The sequence below is a fragment of the Semicossyphus pulcher genome, unplaced genomic scaffold (assembly GCF_022749685.1).
Source record: "Semicossyphus pulcher isolate SPU_LCO1_2020_fin unplaced genomic scaffold, fSemPul1.0.p SCAF_16, whole genome shotgun sequence".
In the NCBI taxonomy this organism is placed as follows: Eukaryota; Metazoa; Chordata; class Actinopteri; order Labriformes; family Labridae; genus Semicossyphus; species Semicossyphus pulcher.
The window spans coordinates 19,871,894-19,893,489 of NW_027211670.1; the positions used below are offsets into that span (position 1 = coordinate 19,871,894).

The 21,596-nt window shown below is 44.3% G+C and overlaps 1 protein-coding gene across 11 annotated transcripts in view; it reads left to right on the forward strand.

Moving 5' to 3' along the window:
- LOC138593100 (calcium/calmodulin-dependent protein kinase type II subunit gamma-like) overlaps nucleotides 1-21,596 on the forward strand; it is a 44,195-nt gene that overhangs the window by 14,052 nt on the left and 8,547 nt on the right. For 2 of the 11 annotated variants that reach the window (XM_069663937.1, XM_069663940.1), the window contains exons 4-18: nucleotides 3,107-3,161; nucleotides 3,323-3,388; nucleotides 5,914-5,986; nucleotides 7,255-7,357; nucleotides 7,839-7,922; nucleotides 8,828-8,922; nucleotides 9,474-9,596; nucleotides 9,751-9,834; nucleotides 11,398-11,440; nucleotides 12,270-12,332; nucleotides 14,995-15,035; nucleotides 16,444-16,527; nucleotides 18,422-18,466; nucleotides 18,586-18,631; nucleotides 18,851-18,931. In XM_069663937.1, coding sequence (XP_069520038.1) covers nucleotides 3,107-3,161; nucleotides 3,323-3,388; nucleotides 5,914-5,986; nucleotides 7,255-7,357; nucleotides 7,839-7,922; nucleotides 8,828-8,922; nucleotides 9,474-9,596; nucleotides 9,751-9,834; nucleotides 11,398-11,440; nucleotides 12,270-12,332; nucleotides 14,995-15,035; nucleotides 16,444-16,527; nucleotides 18,422-18,466; nucleotides 18,586-18,631; nucleotides 18,851-18,931 — 1,086 coding nt within the window. Of the gene's footprint in view, nucleotides 1-3,106; nucleotides 3,162-3,322; nucleotides 3,389-5,913; nucleotides 5,987-7,254; nucleotides 7,358-7,838; nucleotides 7,923-8,827; nucleotides 8,923-9,473; nucleotides 9,597-9,750; nucleotides 9,835-11,397; nucleotides 11,441-12,269; nucleotides 12,333-14,994; nucleotides 15,036-16,443; nucleotides 16,528-18,421; nucleotides 18,467-18,585; nucleotides 18,641-18,850; nucleotides 18,932-21,596 lie in introns of all 11 variants that reach the window. The other 9 variants (XM_069663938.1, XM_069663948.1, XM_069663942.1 and 6 more) reach the window with 8 other exon arrangements.

Genomic DNA, 21,596 nt, shown 5'->3' on the forward strand with positions numbered 1-21,596 from the left:
GGTTATGTTCCTCCTGCTAACAGTGTGACAGCAGATCTCGGCTCGGCTTTGCGAAAATGAAACAGACTTTTTCATGTCGTCTCCTCGGCTCTCTTGACTTGTGGTGTTATCACTCTTGACCATTCTGATATCACAGCCTGTAACAGCCTGTTAATTGTGGAAATGTGTATCGCAGTGATGATTAAAGAATGGAACATATTGTGCTGCTGGGATAGAGATGTCCAGAGGAGAGGGGTGTTAGAGGGCAGGAGGGGGCAATAGGACAAAATCAATGACACCTTTCCCTCTGCACTCCCCCTTATTTCTCATTCCTCCTGTCCTAGTTTCCTGTCGGCCCCTCGGGCACTCAGTCGCCCCTCGCCTACTTTCCTCTTCCCCTCTCTTTATAGATTTTTCTCTCCCTCTTGTCCTTCCTCCTCTTTTTTGACATATTTGGCATGGTCTGCATTCAAACTTTGGACAAAAGAGGGCACAAAAAAAGAGACAGATGGAGAGACGAAAGCAGGAGGAGTAGGAGACAGATGGAGGGAGCGCGAGAAGATGGGAGGAGGAGGAAAGAGCAGTCGCTCTTGTTTCTTGCTGCAGGGCCATCCTACTTCATCTTATTATACAACTGATATTCACTTTACATAACGATAACTGTGGCTCCCTGACACTAAACCTAAGCTGTATCTCAGGCTCGTCCTCTAACGCCTGGCTGCCGCTGCTGCTGCTGCTGCTGTTGTGTTGACTGTAGGGCTCAGATGGTCACCACATAACGGCAGTTTCGTGGTATTATGAGCTCATTACTGTAATCACCACTTTATTTTTTCTAGTCCTTACATAAAGCTACTCATCTCTGTCAGTAATCAGGAAACATTGCTGTTAAAAAGTCATATCCTAGCCAGGTCGCAGACCTTTGAATCGCTACCCGTCTGCAAATATTTTTTTCATCTGACTGTTGACGATCAAAGCTTTGTAAGCTGAATTAAAGGAGAATTCTGGTATTTTTAAGCCTGGGATCAATTTCTACATATTTCTGTGGTCTGAATGACTAATATGTACAAAAATTTTGAAAGTGTTCCAATAAAACGCCTCCAACAGTACTCGCAAAACTGGCTGCCATGGCTGCAAGGTATCTTGGCAGGCAATTGCCCAAGTTACTGTTGTTATGCTGCCAAGTTATGGGAAACAAACGCAGTAGTCCGGAACACGATTGCGCTCTTTTTCTTGCCGGCTATTCTCCTCTTCTATGTCCATGCTCGTGAACGATGGAGCTTTAACTTTAAAACATAGCAATAAAAGGGTTTTACCCCTATGAAGGGTAATTTACTGTTGGGCATAATGTTTGTATTAGTTGCAGCGCCTGTCAATAAATGTGTGAGGCAGAGATTCTGAAGCAGCACAGAAGAGAAAGGTATATTTGTTTGGCTTCTAGTTCAAAAGTCAACATTTGTTAAAATCACACAGCTCCAGTTGTGTTTGTTCTGCTTGAAATAATAAATTGTGTCCGATATGTATTTTCTTCAAAATACGTTTAATTAACATGTAAAAATCCTCCCAAGGCATCTCCTCCTTCTCCCTCATTAAAAATATCTGAATCTGCATAGGCCCCGCCCACTATGCACATTTCCAACCGCCCCCCTCTCTACCAAAACCAAACACGTCTCTGCCATCGTTTAGTGGCAACTTGTTGAAACTTAACGATGATGGTTACAGCTGGCTCGCGCGTCACCAAAGTGGTTGCCATAGGTTACACATAATGATATGCTTAGCATCACCCCGTCCATTAACGGGATTGGCTCCTTAGGTTTGTGACGTCTCAAACCTGCCAATCTGAAAACGTGTTGTTCAGCCTGTCCTTGGTGCACTGCAGTTTAAAAGCAGACAGGCCCAGCCATGGAGATGACTGCTGATGTTGCCCCTGATATGTCTTGTAGCACATGAAGAACACCACATGGAGATGTTTACAAGGTTAAACACTTGATTTTCACTGGAGGGGTCTTTAACAATATCAGAATTCCCCTTTAAGCATGCCTTCTTTCTGAGCAAGAAAATTAGGGACAAAAAACTGCCTGAAGCATAAACTATACACGTTGCAGTTAGCACATTTAGGAATAGTGTTAATAGATCTGCTTTTTCTGTATATTACCGTCAATATCCATTGAAAATTATTTCAATGTGACACATACGTCAGAAACTACGGATTACCACGGGCAAAATACTGCTGTATGGGCCCGATCAGCTCGTTGTGCAGGCTGTAAAACGCGAGGTACACCGTTGAAGCCTACGGTTAAAAAAAAAAAGCTCTGCAATGCAAAAGCAGTGTGCAAAAAGCGTCTCTTTCATTAAACGATGACAAAAAAGCTGCTAAAACGCGCTCTGTCTGATCGGGCCCTATAGAGGCATCGCGGTAACCTAATGGTTAAGGCACATACCCTTTAACCACAGTCTGAGACAACCACTCTTCCTGTTAATCCCTTCACTGTCATATAAAGGTGAAAATGCATGAAAACAAATGCAAGTGTTGGAGTGAACTGTTGACAGCAGATAAGTCTCTTGTATGGATTATCGCTCATAGATGCTTGAGACAAAAAGGTGCAATCACAGTTTTTGTATTGGCTACAGTGCTGCTATCTCAGCCTTACAAAACATGTTCTTTATAAAGTATGAAAACCTGACAATGACGTTTATTGCAGAGGGTTCAGGGAAGAACGATCTGGTGCTTCTTCTCTTCACATGTATTGTTGAGTTCTGTGTTTTTTCATATTTATTGACGAGTTCGTGTTTCGTCTCTTGTGAATTTGTTGTCGAGTCTGTAAAGGCCAATCTTATGACAAGCATTGCAATTAAGCAAAGGCTATAAATGTTGTGTTGTATGGCATTAGTAATTTCCCACAAACTTGTCCCTATGCAAATAAACAAATAAACAAGGAATGTTTGAGGCTTCATTAAATAGCGGATAATTGCCTAACAACTAGATGAACTAGCCTAAACGTCACAGCGCTAGTTGACTTTTTATTCAGCTCGGCCCGTTTCTCTCTTTTAACGCCGCAGCCATTCTTTGTCTTTTTACCCGACTCCTGTCTTTATATCTCCATCTCACTGCCCTTCCTCTCTCCCGCAGTGAGACTCCATGACAGCATTTCAGAGGAAGGCTTTCATTACCTAGTCTTTGACCTGTGAGTATATTCTGCACAACACACACACACACTGTGACATTTTATTCATGCGTGTGACCATGGTTTGTTTGCGTATGCTAACGTCTCCTGCCTCGCCTGCCTCTTTCTCTCTGCGTCTTTCTTCCTTTTCCTCCTCCTTTTTCATTCCTCCCCTCTCCCAGGGTGACAGGAGGAGAGCTGTTTGAAGACATCGTAGCCAGGGAGTACTACAGCGAGGCTGATGCCAGGTAAGCTGCTCTGAACATACGAAGACGGGCTCTGCTGCAAACATACAGCGTAATCCCATTAAATATATGAATACTCACTCTCATTTTATGAGCGTGAACCCACAGGCGCACAGTGGTGGATATAATTGGTTTGCTTGTGTTCTTGGCAGCGAATGCACACCCCCCTGTCAACAAGTGTGTTGTTATACTGGTCTCATCTCTCTTTGGCCACACGCGTCACACTCCATCCTCCGTCTACATGATCCTGAAATGATTAACTGTAAATTAATCACAAACAGTTAATACTGCCAAAAAATAGCTGGTTATAGCTTCTAAAAAGTCACGATTTGCTGCCTTTTTGTGTCTTTATTTTGCTAATTGATTCTCCTCCGATTCTGGGCGGTTGATTGGGCTGAAGAAGCCATTTGGAAGACGTCATCTCGGCTTGTGTGAAACAGCATTGGGCATTTTACACCACATTCTGACATTTTGTCGACATTGTGACATTTAAGCTCTCTCTCCTTCCTCGCTACATCTTCCTTCTGGGAGTTCCCCTCCTCTTTTTTTTTTTCCCGTGGCTGGGTGGTGCGCAGCTTATGAAGTCTGTCGTACAATTGGATTAGGGGTCTTTGTCTGTTCACGCACACATGGGGAGGGGGTGGCTTTGGAAACACACAAACCTTCACACACACAGAAACCAAGCCACGTGCATAAAGCCTCGGCCTCGCTCTCTCTAGCGGTGCCCTTTGACCCGTTAACCTTTCCGCAGACGTGACATGAACATGAGCCTCGAATAGTGGGACGGTGGAGCCTGACACCACAGTGCGTAGGACAGTAATAAGGTGGTCGTGTACTGGCTCGCAGGAACATTTTATAAGACCCATCATGAGCCAACACACTCACCACCAGCAAAGTGTGAAAACATGCTCGGCAGCCAGAATTGAAAAATAACTATATTAGTAGCAGCTGAATTGACGCCCCCATTATTAAAATTGCTACCGGGATAGAGATTTATTGACTGTGTGGTGGAAGGCCTCCCACACCAGTTGCTTAGTATTGATTGTTTAAAAGTACAGTACCTTTTATTATGTCTTTGAAAAATAATAGTGATGTATTGTAAATGTCTGTTATGCAACCCGACCTGTCTGTTTTAACGAGCTGCCTCCATTATTTCATTATCTCATAATTAATCTTTTCTTCTACAAATGTCAGAAAAAATGTTTTCATAATTTCTTGTTTGACCATCGTTATGTAATTTATAATGATTTAAAGCACAAGTCCTCACATTTAAGTACCTTAGATATGGTACCGTTTGTTTGACTTAAAGTAGTAACCTCGAAGATCTCAAGGACTTTCTAAGAGACCAACATTCATCAAGAGATCAACCACTGCTGGGTGATGGAAAACGCGTCACTAACTGGGCGCCTTTCTAAGCTTAATCCAAAAGGCAACCGGACTTGGTTGAAGTTCTTGAAGACGTTTCACCTCTCATCCGAAAGGCTCCTTCAGCTCTAAGCTGACTGGTGGACGGAGCTAGAAATATATAAGCCTCTCTAGGTCATTAGTATGCTAATAGATCGTTAGCTTGAGCTGTGGCCTAGTATCACTGAGTCGTTAGTACCCACTGGTGTTGATGGGTCGTTAGGCACGTTCGTCTGCACCCAACACCCAGTCCATAATAATGCTATATACTGCAAATGCAAAGGCTTTCATCAGAGGCCCATAGGCTCAATCACCATTGTGTTACCTCATTCGGCGATAGATAGAGACTTAACAGACGTTTATTTACATGAAAATCTTAAACTAGAACAAAACATGCTCACAATAATTGTCAGTTAATTTTCTGTTGATTTACTCGCTGCAGGTCCACATTCAACACAGGGTAAATTAAAGGGCAGCACATGGTTTAGAATCCAGCAATACAATACGTATCTCAATAAGAGTGTGGCAATATGATCCATATCATTACACAGGGGTTACAGGTCAATATATTGCGATATTGTAAGCAAGGTGACATATTGTGCTGTGTGTAAATCCGTCTGTGTTTTATGTGTTGAAGCTAGCAATATGTGCTAACTTCTTCCTGTTGTTACATTGGAGTGAAAGAGCTGAAGATGGATTACAGCACTGCCACAAATCTTTACATGTAAAATTGATGAAGTGTGTTTGACAACTGATGCCGTAGCAGAGAGCATAACATTGGGGTGTTGCTATATTTTCTTACACCCCCCTCTATGTATGTTGTTGTGTTACTGAAATTGTACTGTGAACAGTAAGTTTAGTAGAAAACATTTGATCAGCTGTTCTTTGTAATGTACAGTTCTAGTATCATGTTGTTAACGGTTTCAGAATATTGTCAGCTTTTGTAATGAAATGCATCTGTTTTATAACCAGACCATAATCCACCAGGCCTCCAGCACACACAATGACGAGACTGTCTATCTCGTCTATGTGATGTTTTTATATATTTTTTGTAATGAAGGGCAGCGACTGACACATCTCTCTCTCTCTCTCTCTGTGTTTTGTCCCCTTCTCTCTCTCCGTAGTCATTGCATTAGTCAGATCTTGGAGAGTGTCAATCATATCCACCAGCATGATATTGTGCACAGAGACCTCAAGGTGAGTGGCTGCCCGTTGCCGTGACAACCACACACACTCACACACACACACACACACACCTCTGCTCGTGGCCATGGCAACACACAGATGGCTCTCGGTTTTTTCTCCATCTCTCATCTCTCCATCCTCTCTGCATTTCTGCTTTTATCGCTTATTATTTTTCCCCTGCGTCCCTCTCCCACCCTTTTGTTTTTCTTTTTTTTATTCCTCTATCTGTTCTCAGATCTGTCAGCACGTCCTCATCTCTGCGTGTCTGTGTGTGTGCGCTTGCGTGCGTGCGTGTGTGAGCATGCATGCGAGTTCATGTCGAGCGCAGAGATGGTGAGTCATGATCACGTGCAGGGGCTGGTCTCTCACCTATGGCAAGGAAAAGACAAGGACTCGAGCGGCACATGAACACACACACACATACACACACTTTGTACTGTTGTGAAGGAGGGGGGGTCTATTATGAGAGAGGAGGTGTAGGCATGGATAAAGCTCATGAGTTGCCAGGACAACGCATGTGACATCACACCACCCATAGAGCAATAGGGGAGGGGCTTGAGTCGTCCTAAATAGCTGATTGGCTCCCATAAAAAGAGTAGAAGAAGAAAGCATCTCTGCCTTCAGTTTCCTATTTAACCCACTTTAAGGCGCTGATAATAATCCAGGTACAAAGGAGGAATAATGATGTGTTTTGAATTGTGCGTTTTCAAGGTGCAGGAAAAAAAACAACCTGAAGGGGTGTCTCAGACTCACGTGGGCGGTTCTTCTGCGTGTGTCGGAGAATAACGCTATTACCTCGAGCGCTGCCTGTCTGATTTGTTGGCCTTTTATCCTGAGTGGGCTTTTACTGCGGCCATTTATGTCCCACTGCCCAAACAACGGCCATTTAGAGCGCCGCCACACACGCTGCCTCCTCGCTAAGTACACTTTCCATTTAGCATGCAGTCTGCAGCGCTGCCTAAATGACTCCCGAGTGGTTTCTATGGCTACCAACCCATGCCCATATAAGGCGTTGTGGAGATTCTCAACCACCCATCCTCTTTCTCTCTCTCTCTCTCTCTCTACATCCTCCATGTTTCTATCGCTTTCTCACACCTTTCCCCCACCCCCACACGAGCTGTGTCGAATACATCAAATGTGAATATTTCTCAGAAAGAGCTTTGCTGAAGAGTGCCTGTCACTATCTGTCTCTCACTGTCTTGATCTCTTGTCCTACATTCTGCCTCACTGTGTGTGTGTGTGTGTGTGTGTGTGTGTGTGTGTGTGTGTGTCTCCCTCAGCCTGAGAACCTGTTGTTGGCCAGTAAGATGAAGGGAGCTGCAGTGAAGCTGGCAGACTTTGGCCTTGCTATTGAAGTGCAGGGAGACCAGCAGGCTTGGTTCGGTAAGAAAACATAAACAGTGACACACACAAATCAAATGTGCTGACCATTAACTGATCTGTTATTCTGTCTCAGTGTTTAGCCCTCCATAGTGTAGTCTTAAACATACTGTACGTTTCACTGCTGAATAGGCTCTTAGTCAGACTGTAGGTCTGTATATACAGTACATACTCACCCGCCTGCCCGCTTGGAGGCCAAAGAATACTTGTCCGAGCGTTGCTTAAGAGGCTCACAGACACTTTCCCAGTTCATGCTTAGGCCATTGTGTCTTGGCCAACGGCCGAGCTGCCAGCATTTGGCTGGCTCTCCGTCAGGGATGAGATGATTAACGGGTATTTGCTTGTGACTCTACACTGTCATAATCTGCAGTCCAACAGGTCACTATCATCCGAACCATTCACATAACTGCACAGAAATAGCCTCCATCACAAGTTAAATGAAAGGCATCAGTTAATTGTGTCTTGTGGTTCGTCTGTCGGGCAGGGTTTGCGGGCACCCCTGGATATCTTTCCCCTGAGGTCTTGAGGAAGGACCCCTACGGCAAGCCTGTGGACATATGGGCTTGTGGTGAGTCTTGAGCTTCACCTTTTTTGACATCAAACCTGCTGCAATCTTTTTGTTACTTTGCAGTGGTGAGAAAGACACATCAGACTTTTGTCATGGTAAATGGTAATTGCGTCCACGGTTGGTTCGGTTGTAACTCTTGATTTTCCTCGCTGACGGTCGCTTTCCTTTTTAGACTGTTTGCTTCATCTGAGCGTCAAATTTGTTCCTTTTTCTTTGGATTTTCACTTCTTGTTGAAGTTGTATCTGTAGTCATCCATCTTTTCTTTGTTTGTTCAGCCATAGTAGATTACTGTTTACTCGCAACACTTGCAGAGAGCGGAAAAGCAGCCGCTTAGCTCCGCCTACCCTCTCTGGCAGACCAACCACTGCTGGATGATGGAAAACGCGTCACTAACTGGGCACCGCTTGTGTTTTTTTCCAGGAATGACACCAAGTCTGTAATACTGTAAATGTAAAGGCTTTCCTCAGTGGGCCATAGGCTCAATCACCATTGTGTTACCTCATTAGGCGATAGATAGAAACTTAACAGACATTTATTTACATGAAAATCTTGGAGATTATCACTTTAACATCACAATGTTTGTTGTCAATACAAAAAACTATTAAAATCATGATAATGTGACGTTTGTTGTCTGTGCCAAACAACTCTCTTATATGTGGAGAAGAAGATTTGTATGCCAGTGCATCTCTGCAGCACTGCAGTACTTCATTATGAAACTCTTTTGTCACATTTTACCTCTATCATAACAGTGCTGCTTCTGAGGCTTGAATATTACACTTAATCATATTACATATTTATAGTTGTTGGATAAATTGTGCCGCACTATTTATAATAAAATGTGCTAAATTAATAAATGTCCTTATTCTCTTTCTCAATTGCTTTTCTCCGCTCTGTTTCCTGTCAGGTGTTATTCTCTATATCTTGTTAGTGGGATATCCTCCATTCTGGGATGAAGATCAACACAAACTCTATCAGCAGATCAAAGCTGGAGCATACGATGTGAGTGTGCTGTGTGTGTGTGTGCCCTGTGTGTGTTTGTGTGTTTGTTAGGTGTATATTTGTGAAGGGTGCAGTGCAGGGCTTTGCTAAGCAGTTTTTGAATGTTTAATAGTGTCCAATTGAGAGCTGGTCCAAAGCTATTGATCCTATCAGGGCCTCCCTGACGCATTGCAGAGAGGGATGTGTGTGTGTGTGTCTCTGTGTGTGTTTGTGTGTGTGTGGGAGAGAATCGGAGAAGGGGTATCCTCCTCTCTCAGTCTCTGGATAATAAAGTCACATTGCAGTTTCTGTAGACTGGGGAAGTCTCAAACAGCCAATTCACTCCTTTATAAAAAATGGTTAAAATATCTGCAACAAAAGCGTTTGTTCTGTTAATCCACAAAGAAAATGTTTTTTCATATCAGTTTAATTTTAACAGATTAACTGGAGACCTGGTGCACAGATGGTGTGGATTAGCTGAAACATGATGACTCAAAGTCCTCCAGGAAGCGTGTTTCCAATTTGCTTTCCATCCCAACTTTCACACTTTCCTCCTTCTCCATTTCTCTCAGTTTCCATCCCCAGAGTGGGACACAGTGACTCCAGAGGCAAAGAACCTGATCAACCAGATGTTGACCATCAACCCAGCCAAGAGAATCACTGCCGAACAGGCCCTCAAACACCCATGGGTCTGCGTAAGTATTCACTCTCTCGCCTAAACCCCTTGAGATATATTGGCTGGTTTAAATAGGTGTGCATACGCAGACCTGTGTAGTGATGCCGCATCGTTGTCCCCAAATAACTGCAAATTGATTTACACACTGAAACTGTTGTTTTGTCCCCCTGCAGCACCGCTCTACAGTGGCCTCCATGATGCACAGACAGGAAACTGTCGAGTGTCTCCGCAAGTTTAACGCTCGCCGAAAACTCAAGGTACACCCTGAACTCCTGTCTAACCCCACTTCTGTTTTAAGACCCCGTTTTGATTATGTGCTAAATCTTAGTTGTTTAGAATGAGAGTTTTTTTGTTGTCTAGATGACCTCATTTCATATATATTTAGTCTAAAATGATTGTCCTGCGTGTCAAAGTATGAAAGATTGTAATACATGTTTGTGTTGGGGATCTTCTGTTTGGTTCCAAGTGTTAAAGTGGCAGTAATAAGCAACATGAACTTTCCAATGGAAAAAACATTCCGCCTCTCTGTATTACTCCGCCACACCAAACATGCACGCGCATTCTGCAACTGGTGTGTGCCGTGCAGCTGTTCTGCGGTGCGTCTCTCTGAAGCACCAACGAGAGAGAGGAGAGATGCTGTTTATTCCAAAACTACTACTAAAGTTCTCACTATAGTTATGATTCTTGGTGCGGACCTTTTTACCTCTAGAGGTTGTAGCTTCGTGCTACTGTTAGCTCTTACCTTAAGAGCTACCGTTACTTGCCAAGAAAGAACAGGGCAACCTCTGCATCGCTTCGCTCTTCAGCCCCTTACACTCCCACTCATCTGATCCCTCTTTTTATTTAGCGCTCTCTTTGAAGCTTTCTTCTCCTCCAAGCTATTCCTTCTTTTTGCTTCTTTAGCAGTACATGCCGTTATTGGCAAAGGAGGTACAGGAAATTGACCGCATGTTGCCATAGCTCCTGACCGACACAAGTCACGTAGCAGCCGGATGATGCTAGTTTGTACAGAGTCGCTGTGATTGGCTAGTGACATGGAAAGCTAACCCTGATTGGTTGTTCGATGCAGACCGGATGAATTCTTTAAGAAACTAAAAACAAAAGGAGGCGGGCGCTCACAGTCACAGATCAGCAAACATAATTTCAATGTAATGTTGTTAGGGAAATGCAATAATGTTGCCTGCTGTAGCTTTAATGTTGAAAATGTAAAGAAATTAATAATGGCATTTTATTAGTTGCTGATTTACGTATATATATCTACCCTGGTGAAGTTCTTAAAGGGCCTCAGCTTCTTTTCTTAAATGAAAAATGGTCCAGTAGCAAACACGTTTAATCCTCTCAAAGGGAGGTATTAAACACATGCTGATGCGGGCACAGAAACTGTGCTATCAGGAGCAGTACTGAAACATTTCCAATGATAGCCAGCTCAGTTAGCCGTACCGTAGTTTGCATTAACATGTGAACATGCAAACTAAGTCTCAGTTCGGTGTCTGTCAGTGTCAGTCTTCTTTTCTCCGCATCATTTTAATACATTTGCATAGAAGAAAATGTTCTGGGACTTGGAGATGTTAAGACTGTTAATTGTGCATCTCTGTTGTAACACAATACATGTAATATTTTTAATGATTAGCGACTGCCTGACAGAGAACAAACACACTGGATGTTTCTGGTAAAAAAAAGGCAGAAAGAGAATAATGTTGTTGTTCTATTAGAAATGAAAACAAAGCAGTAAGTCGGGAAGACAAAACTAAATAAAACCAAACTCCTTGCTCTCATTATACCTCCCTCACTTTTCTCTCCTCCTTCCTCTCCTCCTCCAGGGAGCCATTCTCACCACCATGCTGGTGTCCAGAAACTTCTCAGGTGGGTGTGCCCTTCGCCCTCAGCCTCCCACGCAGCAAATGCAGAGGGAGAGAGGAGGAAGGAGTGGATAGAGTCCTCTGCACCTCTTTTAACCCCCTCACCACACACACACACACACACACACACACACACCACACGCAGACACACACACTCACCCACTCATCCTCAAAATAACAATATGTTTTTGTGTGTGCTCAGGACTTTGTTTTGTTACTTATCAAACTGATTTGAAACATGAAGCTGCTCTGAGTTATGGTAGAAATGATGTATTGATAATTATTATGAGTGCTTTGCATCCCTGACGTATGTGAGCAGGCTAATATGTAATATTGTGTCATATACCAGATTATATGTGGGCGCTTGTTACGTCCTTGTCCATTCTAATGTATCTCTCCCTCTGTGTGTGTGTGTGTTTGTGTGTGAGAGAGCGAGTGTGTGTGTGTGTCTCTCTCTTTTCTGCTGCCCACGGAGCGTTTGCATGTTTGACAGAAGGAAGCCTAATCTTTTATGAGATTTGAATGTTGGGGGAAAGTGTGGTTTTATAAAGTGTTTATTTTCTCAGTCTTCTGAGAGTGACTTGTTTTCGTTGAAGCCTTGTTCACAGCCTCTAAGTTAATTGGTCAGTCGATGGTTAATGATTTCAACCCTGGGCCTAGGAAACCACGGGGGTGCACGTCTTTTGCTTCAGCCCATTTCCATCAAACTTTGTGATGAGTCTGGGCTGCAGCCAGCACACCCTGTAGCTTTCTAGGCCCATGAGTGAAAAAGCGTGACATAGACCTGCCTAATTTGAACAGCCCCACCCAACTGTAGCATTTCTGTCCAATAGTGGGCCGGCAGCATACCAACTCTGCTGCTGCCGCCTCCTCCACGGCCTCACTGGCTCAGGAAGGTACGTCCCAGAGACACGCCCATCCACTTCCTCTCCACACACAGTTACTTCTTTGGTTCATAGCGCAGGGTGGGACCCCATCACCACCATCAGACTCCTGCATGCAGCCTCTGCCAGCATCTCCATCAACAACCACACACATACGCATGCATCCTCACACACATTAGGCTCTTAAGTTTGTGTGCTGTCTTTGCTGTAAAGCAAAGACATAACGCACGCAGTCATGTACATCAACATCACTTAGCTGTAATCGATTCAGTCCAACCTACACTCCAAAGTGCTTTTTCACATTCACACCTCACCACCACTCGAGCCTCAGCCGTGTAACCCCCATTTCATCTTCAAAATCAGTTTAGTCGTCACCTCCAGCGCGCTCCATCCTGACCTCCAGCTGACCCCACGCTCACCTGTGCTCTCCCGGGCACAGGGCGGGCAGGGGCAGGGGATGAGGAGGGGCTTGTATCCTGGGGGCGAAAACTGACACTGCAGGGGGCCGGCAAGAGCTGGGTTGGCGTGCTGCCATCGTCCGACCTGGGTCTGGAGGGAGGGGAGGGGAAGGGAGGATGTTGAGGAGCGGGGGAGACGGATGGGAGTGGTGCCTTTGGTGCTGCTGCCGGAGCCAACTGTTGAAACCATCACCGTTGTGCAGCGTTCCTGATGAATCCCTCGAGGTTAAAGGCATCCCACGTCTCATCTCCCCCCTCATGAGGTCTGTTTTAGTACTTTCAAAAAAAGTCTCCTCAAAAGGAATGCCACAAGCCAGCGTGGCAGCAAACCTGACGCCACGTTTGTCAAATACCCAGTGACATAATCCAGCAGATATTTCACAGAGAACGGAGGGATGGATTCCTTCATTTTAGAAAGTACTAAAATCAGACTCTGCTCTCATCCTGCTGGGTGGGGGCGGGTGGTGAAGGTCGGCGATTCCGATGGTGGCTCCATGGATTTAGAACATTAGAAACAGACAGTGTAGAGTACACTGGATTCTGTCACCTTAAGACAAAGAATCCTGTGTGCGCTACAGTGTGCAGACAACTCTCCATAGGTAACTAGGATCTGTGTTTAGGCAGGGTGAAGGTAACCTGTGAAAGGGGAGGCGGGTTTAATGTGTGATTGGTGCACTGAGATTTGGGGTGCTTGTGGTGGTTTGATTGTCAGCTAGAGCCCTCCGAATGCGGGCTTCCTGTCTGATCCTGGACCAAGTTGCCTGTTTGTAAGTCTTTGTAAAGAACGCTTGTGACATCATCACTACAGATGGGACTCTTCAGCTCTCCTCCTGTTTTAATCGCCCTTTTTTTTGGCTTTTGGTCCTTTGATGATATCACTGCAAACACTTTTTACTGTAGCAGCTTCCTTGCACATCTCTGCAGAGTTTGGCTGAAGCAAGGCTTGGCAGTTTGCTCATGATGTTCCTTTTTTTTTAATGACATTATAGCAAAATGTGACAGAAGTGTTGAAGCCTTTATTTCTGTTTTTAGAAAGGTGTTTGCCTTGCTGCCTTTCGCATGTGGGTGTCCTGTGTGGTTTATATCCTGTAAAAAAAAAATCAAATGCTTTCGGGAGATGCGTCTTCAGATGCTTTCTAATCCGTCCCTCCGTGCTCGCCATCGAGCTGGTACGTGGCTCTCCTGCTGTGGGTCATCTTGACTTTACTCATCCTGTCATGTGGAATTCAGCGATTATTCTCCGGAGGAGCAGGAGGGGAGGACGTGTTTAGAGAGCATATGAACGTGCTGCTCCCATGCTGTCACGATTGGCACCCTGATGGCTGTTTGTTAGACGATGTAGCCGAATGAAGAGCGCTCTGAAAAATCAGCTCTCCTTTCGCTGGTTGTGGAATGAAAATTTCTTTTTTATATATATATTTTTTTATTTGGATGCTGCATGACCAGGTCAAGATAAAAGCTGCATATCGACGCAAAAGCCAAGACTAAGGAGCATGAGTTTACCCTTGATATTGTTTGCTGTAAATGCTGTGGCCCTTATCTTCATCCTCTCTTGTATTGAAATGCTAAGCCCTCTTTTTCAACCCTCCCCTCTCTCCCCCTTCTTTCCTTCTCTGATTTCTTTTTGGAAGGTAAGAAACAAAAGACTTTTGGGAACTGTGTGTGTCATTAGAAAATTAGTAGAAAAAAAAGGAAAAAGGAAGCAACAGAAAGTTGAGAGCTTTAGAGCAAGAGGAAAAGTGACCGGGGCCTTTAAAGGAAATCAATGATTTACATTAACCCGGCTCGTCTCCGTCAGTCCTGGCGGCAGTTTGAGTCTGACCATCCCTCTTGTTTTAGATCTGCTGGGGTCTTCCAGACAGGAAATGGATTGAGGAAGTTTACTTTGCTCTCAGGTTACTCTTTTATCCCCAGATGGCAATGAATGGATTATGATGTTGAATGGGTTTTGCAGAGTGTAGCAACTTGCCCCAGAAATCCATTAAATGCATGCTTTTCTCTGGCAACATCCAGGCCCACTTTGTCATGAAGGCTTAGGTATTTGGGGAGGGGGGGGTTTCATAGATGTGAGAAATTGTAGCTTCAGGTTTTTGCCCAAGTTGCGGATTCCTTTAAAGCTGAATAAAGAGTATGGATTGGCGTGGGTGCTGTCGTCAACAGTTAAACAGTCCTTTTTCTACCTGTTTCTCTCCCTCTCTATTCTCCCTTTTTTACAGCATGCAAAAGTTTACTCAACAAGAAGTCAGATTCTGCTAAGGTAAGGCTGTTCGTCACCTCCCTGCCCTCTTTTGTTCTTCTACAACGTGTCCTGTCTCTCCTACTGGATGACCCCATTTTTGTTGCTATCTGTTCTGCTTGTTCCTCTCAAGCTCTCTTTCTCCTTTTAAAGTTAGTAATATTGTGTTCACAAGGTAACGTTTATTCTTCCAGAGTTTCATTTCTTAAGGCGACTCATCTAGGGATGCACGATATTATCGGCACGTTATCGGCATCTGCAGATTATGGCTTAAAAATGACATGTCAGCATCGACAGATATGTCATTCTTTCTGCTGATATTTTCCGCTGATAAAACACTTTAATTCTGCCTAAATGCTCCATGATTCCCTAAAAAAGCTTGACATAATGCTACGACATTAACTCAGGGCGAGTGTGCACGCACTGCCTGCGCTAAGTTATCAACAATATACAAATAAAGACTAAAAAGTCACAGAAACTCGAGCCAATGATTAGAAGTTAAACAGCTTTCACAACTCTTAACCAGCTAACAGTTAGCTCACATTCTCGTCATTTTACCGACTTAACAACATCAAACGCGTCGGAAAATACACTCGCGGCCAAAGCTAACTGAGTGTAAACATCCCTGCAAAACTAAAGGTAGTAGGTGCAGTAAAAAAGTCCGGGCATGTCTCCCTCACTGCCGTGTTTCGGGAGGGATGCTGCGTTCAGGTGCGCTCAGAAACGTGAGCGATTAGACGCGCTTTATGGCAGTGTTTGGCCACTACAATAAGAGTTGGCATGATATCAAGGAGAATTGATGTTCTCTGCAATTAGGTGGGAATAAACATGTGCCGAATATATCGGTATTGAAATCAGCTAAAAGGGCTGAAATCGGATATCGGCGAAAAATCTAATATCGTGCATCCCTAGACTCGTTTACACCTCAGGGTTTTTTGACCTCCTGTTGCTTGTTTTTAGACTCCAGAGTTCCCTTAGCTCCATCCACGAGTTAAAGAAACATCTTTAACTATATTGGACTGTTAAATCATCATTGAATTATTCTTTCAATGGATTTCCTTCACCTTTAGTCTGCCTCAATCCGAGGTTTGCTGCTCTCTTTCCCAAGCAGTGTCCGTCATTCTCCACTGCTATTAAGCATCTCTCTCCTCTTGCCTCCTCCCTCCCTCTCTTTCTCCCCCCCGCCCCAGGGGTCTCTCTGTGCAGTTAAGTGGCGGAGGCATAGAGAGTTAGTGAGGCAGTAAAAAGGATGATCTAGAGGCCATTCTCTGGCACTCACCCTCTCATTTACCCTGTTAGCTCTCAACAGCCCGGGAGCCTCGTCCAACATCGGCCCCGCTCCCTGAAAGGCGTGCAATTCTAATGCATCTGTATGTGTGTGTGTGTGTAACGTATGTGTTCACTCTGAGTGTCTGCGTTCTCGTCCCAGCCTTCCACCAACAACAGTAAGAACAGTATAGTGAGCGCCATCAATGCCCTGAAAGACTCCAACATGGCCACCAACGCCCAGATGGTACAGTAGCCCGCCGCAGCGTCGGTCCCCCCCACCCCCACCCCCACCTCCTAACAAGCCCCCTTCTCCCAGTAGTTGCATAGTCGCCCATTTTGCCTCATCCTCCATCGTCATAGTCTCTGCTTGTCATCCTTCATCTACCATCCAGGAGAGATTTCCCCGTAACATCCTCCCTGTTCCCCCCGCAGCATCAATCCTCTGATCATTTTACCCCCCGAGGTGCACATGTGTTCCTGAAATCTAAAATCTAATCTCCTAAATCAAACAGATGAAACGCTTTTTGGAATAAAATTATTCATCATTGCTGCGAATCTCCGGCTGCACATGTGCACCTTTTTTAGATGTGTAAGGAGCATGAACTAGAGGAGTATTAAGTGTCAGCACAGAGAAACGTAGAGTCCTGGTTCACGTTGTGTCGGCTGTTGATCTGTGAACGTAGACTTTGTTTCTTATCATGTAATTCCCTCTGTGTTAGTTGCTTCTCTCCCATGATAACCTTTAACTTTCTAACTAAAGCCAGCCTTTCCTAATGTTTTCCTTTGTTCAGCTCATCCGACCGTCTCTTTCATTCTAACCTGTTTAACATCCTCATTTACATCCTAACCATGATGCCAAACTTCAATCATCATCCATCGTTAGCATGTTGTGATTTCAAGACGCTTTACTAGCATGAGTCACTCATAACATCTTGCACTGGTGTGGTTACTCATCAACATTAATGGTGTGGTAAGGCAGTGCTTCTCAACTGGTGCTGCAGGACCCCAAAGTGTGGAAAGGCCTGGACAACGTGGCTGAAATCAGTATTTAAGAGAAAAGGGCAATGAAGACTTTATAAAGAAAAATACCATCCAGCCTTTGGATTGGCTGCTTCTCTTCAGGTTTACAGCTGTTGGTTGGATAAAATGAGACATTTGAAGGCATCGCCCCCAAAAATGGCATTTGGTCTCAACGGTCAAAAATTGGTAGATTTGTGATTTTAAATAACAAATGTGTAAACAAAATCTTTTGTCCAAAATTGTAATAATTTGGCGTAAAGAAAAATGGCGTTAACTGATGAAAAAGTCAGCAAAACATGATTCCCATGGGAGTTGTTCAAGAGCAGCTCCAGTCCTGTTTTAAGACATTTAAAAGGCTCTGCTTGAAACAATAAATTATGTCTGATATGTTTTTTCCTCCCAAGGCATCTCCTCCTTCTCCCTCATTAAAAATCCCTTAATCTGCAGAGTCCCCGCCCACTATGCTAATTTCCAAACGCCCCCTCGTCGCAAAACATGTATCCACCCGGATGTAAGGTTACAAGTGGTTGCCATAGGTTACACATAATGATGTGCATGGCCTCACCCCGTCCATTAACGGGATTGGCTCCTTAGGTTTGTGACGTCTCAAACCTGCCAATCTGAAAACGTGTTGTTCAGCCTGTCCTTGGTGCACTGCAGTTTAAAAGCAGACAGGCCCAGCCGTGGAGATGACTGCTGATGTTGTCCCTGATATGTCTGGTAGCACATGAAGAACACAACATGGAGATGTTTACAAGGCTAAACGCTCGATTTTCACTGGAGGGCTTTAAATCAAAAGAGTAACTTCACACTTTTATTCCCTTTTTTGCCATTTCGTCAAACTTTAGCTTTAGAAAACATTAAGAACAATGAAATCAGAAGCTTTGCGCTGAAAGTACTTTTTAGTTTAGTTCAGAGAAGCCTCTGACATCATCTCTCAGCCTGAGCCACGAGTGCTCTTGATAGTTTAGAGGACAAACCAACAACCAGGAGAAGGTGTAGTTATAGGTTAAGATGCCATGGCTGAAGTAAAGTATGGGGCCCAGTTGAAAGCCAGTTGGGAGGCACTGGTTCAGGACTACGACGTGCTGGACTAACTGTTCTGTTCTGCCTCACAGGAGTCTCAGAGCACAGTGGTGCACAACCCTCCTGATGGAGTCAAGGTGAGTTAAGTCTGTCTGAAAGCCCGAGCGTCCCCCAGCTGCTCCACTCTCAGGCCTGATGGACGAGAAGTCGGCTGAGTTAATTTCAGTATCTTTCTGTCCGTCTCTCCGCACTCCAGGGATCAACAGAGAGCAACGCCACCAACGACGAGGAGGAAATGAAAGGTAGGAAAGGTACTCAAGTAGTCTATTCCCTTTTTCCTGTTCTTATCCGCTCTCTCTTTCTCTGTCTCCCATCTAGTGAAGTGTGTGTATTTGACTGTAGTGACTGGCAGGTGTGCTGAGATACGACACGTGTCTCTCGCACTCTTGACTGTGCGCCTGCGGTGTGCGTATGTACGTACTTATTGTGTGTCCGGCTGCGTTTTGTGTGTGTGTTTCTAGCGGACAATTCGGCGCTGAGTCAGAGCAGCGCCACAGAGGAGATGCCCCCACTTCTGCCCTCACCTCAAAGCTCACCTGCCAGTAAGTTTATCCATGGCAACCAGAAGCTGTACGGTCGCCACTGGCAAGGACCTAACACCCCCACCCAACCACCCACCTACCCCCCCACTCCCACCCTGGCTTTTTGTAGTCACTGGCAATGACGTCTCACATCTTTGAGCTCCCTCACTCTGATCCACCAAGCTGTTTTTGAGGGTTCCCACTGGTTTAGCAAAATCTTATTTTTCTTTTATCAGTTTGTAAACAAAGGGAAGTTCTTTAGTTTTGCACTGATTGAGTTTGATTTGGTTCATTTAAAGGATAACTCTGGTTTATTACAACTTGGTTCTTATTTTGGGACATCAGTCTGGTTGGTAATAATGACAGTGTACTAGCCAGGTTGATTATGAGGTCTGAGAACACCAAGATCATTAAAAACAAGTCCGACAACTTCTAAATGTATTTTGCCCTGTCGAACAAGTTTTAATCGAACCCCCAGGGTTGTGTTCCTCGTACATGATGTAGTTAGCTTTTTAGTTCTCCAAAGGGAGCTTTAGGTTAGGCTGCAGCTGTTGTCTAAACAACAAGCTACAAACAAAACAAAGATTTCTCTTTCTTAGAGGTGTGACTGTTATATTAGAGCACGCGGGATGTTGAGAAAGCATTTTGATACGCTGCTGTAATTAATGCAGTTCAGAGTGAAACAGCTTTGAAAAACAAACACCTCTTCAAAAGTAAAGCTTTGAACTCGTGTATAACTTGTCAGACTGTGAAAGCACTGATGTAACCAGAAGACGTGACATTTACCCCAAATAATCCGGATGAGAATTAACCGGATCATTTCAGCCTGACGATCTCCTGTTAGCCTGGATTAGCTGACCTAACGGGCCCCCGGTCAGACAAACTTATTAGAAGAGAGAAAAAAAGAGCAAACAAATTTTCCGTCACAGTTCTCAGACTGACTTTCCAGTTTAATTACTGTACTTACTGTAGCTGTGTGACTTCACCTGTTCGCTCGTTAACATTAAGAACGCACCAGTCTGACTCGTTCTCTACAGATACCTCATCTAAGCTGCTGCTGCCAGTAACGATTCCTCCTGATTACAATCTGTAACTCATGTTGAACAGTAAATGAGAACAGGACAGCTGGGACATTAAATCTGAATCGGCATTCAACCTTCATGGTAATGCGGTTTTTTGTTAATTGTCCGGCTAATTTGAATCCAATATTTCAGATGTTTCCGTCAAGTGGAGCAAATAAACTACATTGTGTAACCTTCCCTTTACACATAGCTGTAAGCTGCCAGTAAACGGCGTAAAAAATGTTATACATAATAGTATGATGAGTATTTAATGTGGATCTGGCTCATTCTTCTTTGGCTGTAGCCTCTGAGGACAACGGTGAACGTGCCGTGCGTGTAGCCAGCGGTTAGCTATAAACGACTTCCAGTCAAGACTTCCTTTCCCGCGTGCTGCATCGTTTACAGAAAAAGGACGTTTTTCTTGTGATTGACTTTAATTATCGGGTCTTACCTTTGCTGAAGTTTAAACATCATGATGCAGATTAGTAAAAATAAAAATAATAAAAGTTTTCAGGTCTGTCCTCAAGAGGAGAAGAAAACAAAATGCTCGTATGTTGAACGGAGGTCGGATCAATCGTTTCTGATGCATTCGAGGAAGTCGAGAAATCTGAACGCTGAGCGGCTTTCGTGACACAGCGTCAATGGAATTTATCTCAGGTTGAATTTTAGATCTAGAACAGACTGTTAGCTATTAGCACGCAGATGTCTGTTTATAGAGATTAATAAGAAGCTAAATCATCGTCAGGTAGCCGCTGATGGGAGCCGGGATGTCATTACGGCGCATCATGCTCCGCCTTCTTTTGCTCTCCACACGGACTGTTTTTCCTGCATACGCCGCAGCCCGCTGATACATGATTGGTCAATATTACTCTGACTACATTTCTATGTAAAATCTGATAATAGAGATTATTCTGTTCCCAATCAGCTGAAGCTGTGGAGATTCAAGCTGGATGAATAAATCCATATGACCGTCTGACTGGTGATAAGACCCAAGTTGTATTAAAGTGGAATTGTCCTTTAACCAGGATACATTACTAAAATGGATGTTACTAATTGTTTTACACACTGATTGCAGACGATCATTTCCTGCTGTGTTTATCCATTAATACTCTACATCGTAAGAGCCAGACTCCTCTTTAACTGCCTCTCTACCAGGACTTAACTCCACTTCTTCTCACAACAAACTTTACAAAGCAGGCTGCAAAGGAACTGTGACCTAATTATGAAAAGTCAAAAACAAAGAGTCCATGTTTTTTTTCCATCAGGGCCACTGTGGGAACCCTGAAATGTGTGCGTGCGTTTGTGTGTGCGTGCGTGTGTTTCTTGGTGATCACTGCATCTATCCCCTTGTCCTCCTAATGTGACAGCTCCAGCTGGAGGAAGCCTTGCTTACCTTGCAGCTGGGTGTCCTAAACCAGCTTCCCTGTCTGACAGGCTCCTGCTGCCTGTCTGACTCTTACTGGAACCTTGCACACCATAGAGCATCAGGTTCCTCTGTGTCCTCACATTTTCTCCCCCATTGTCCTCGACTCTAATGCTTTCTTCTGTTATTTCTTTAATCTCCTCTCTCCATTTCTCTCCCGATTCACCTTCCTTTGCTCCGTCCTTATCTCGCCTCTTCTCTC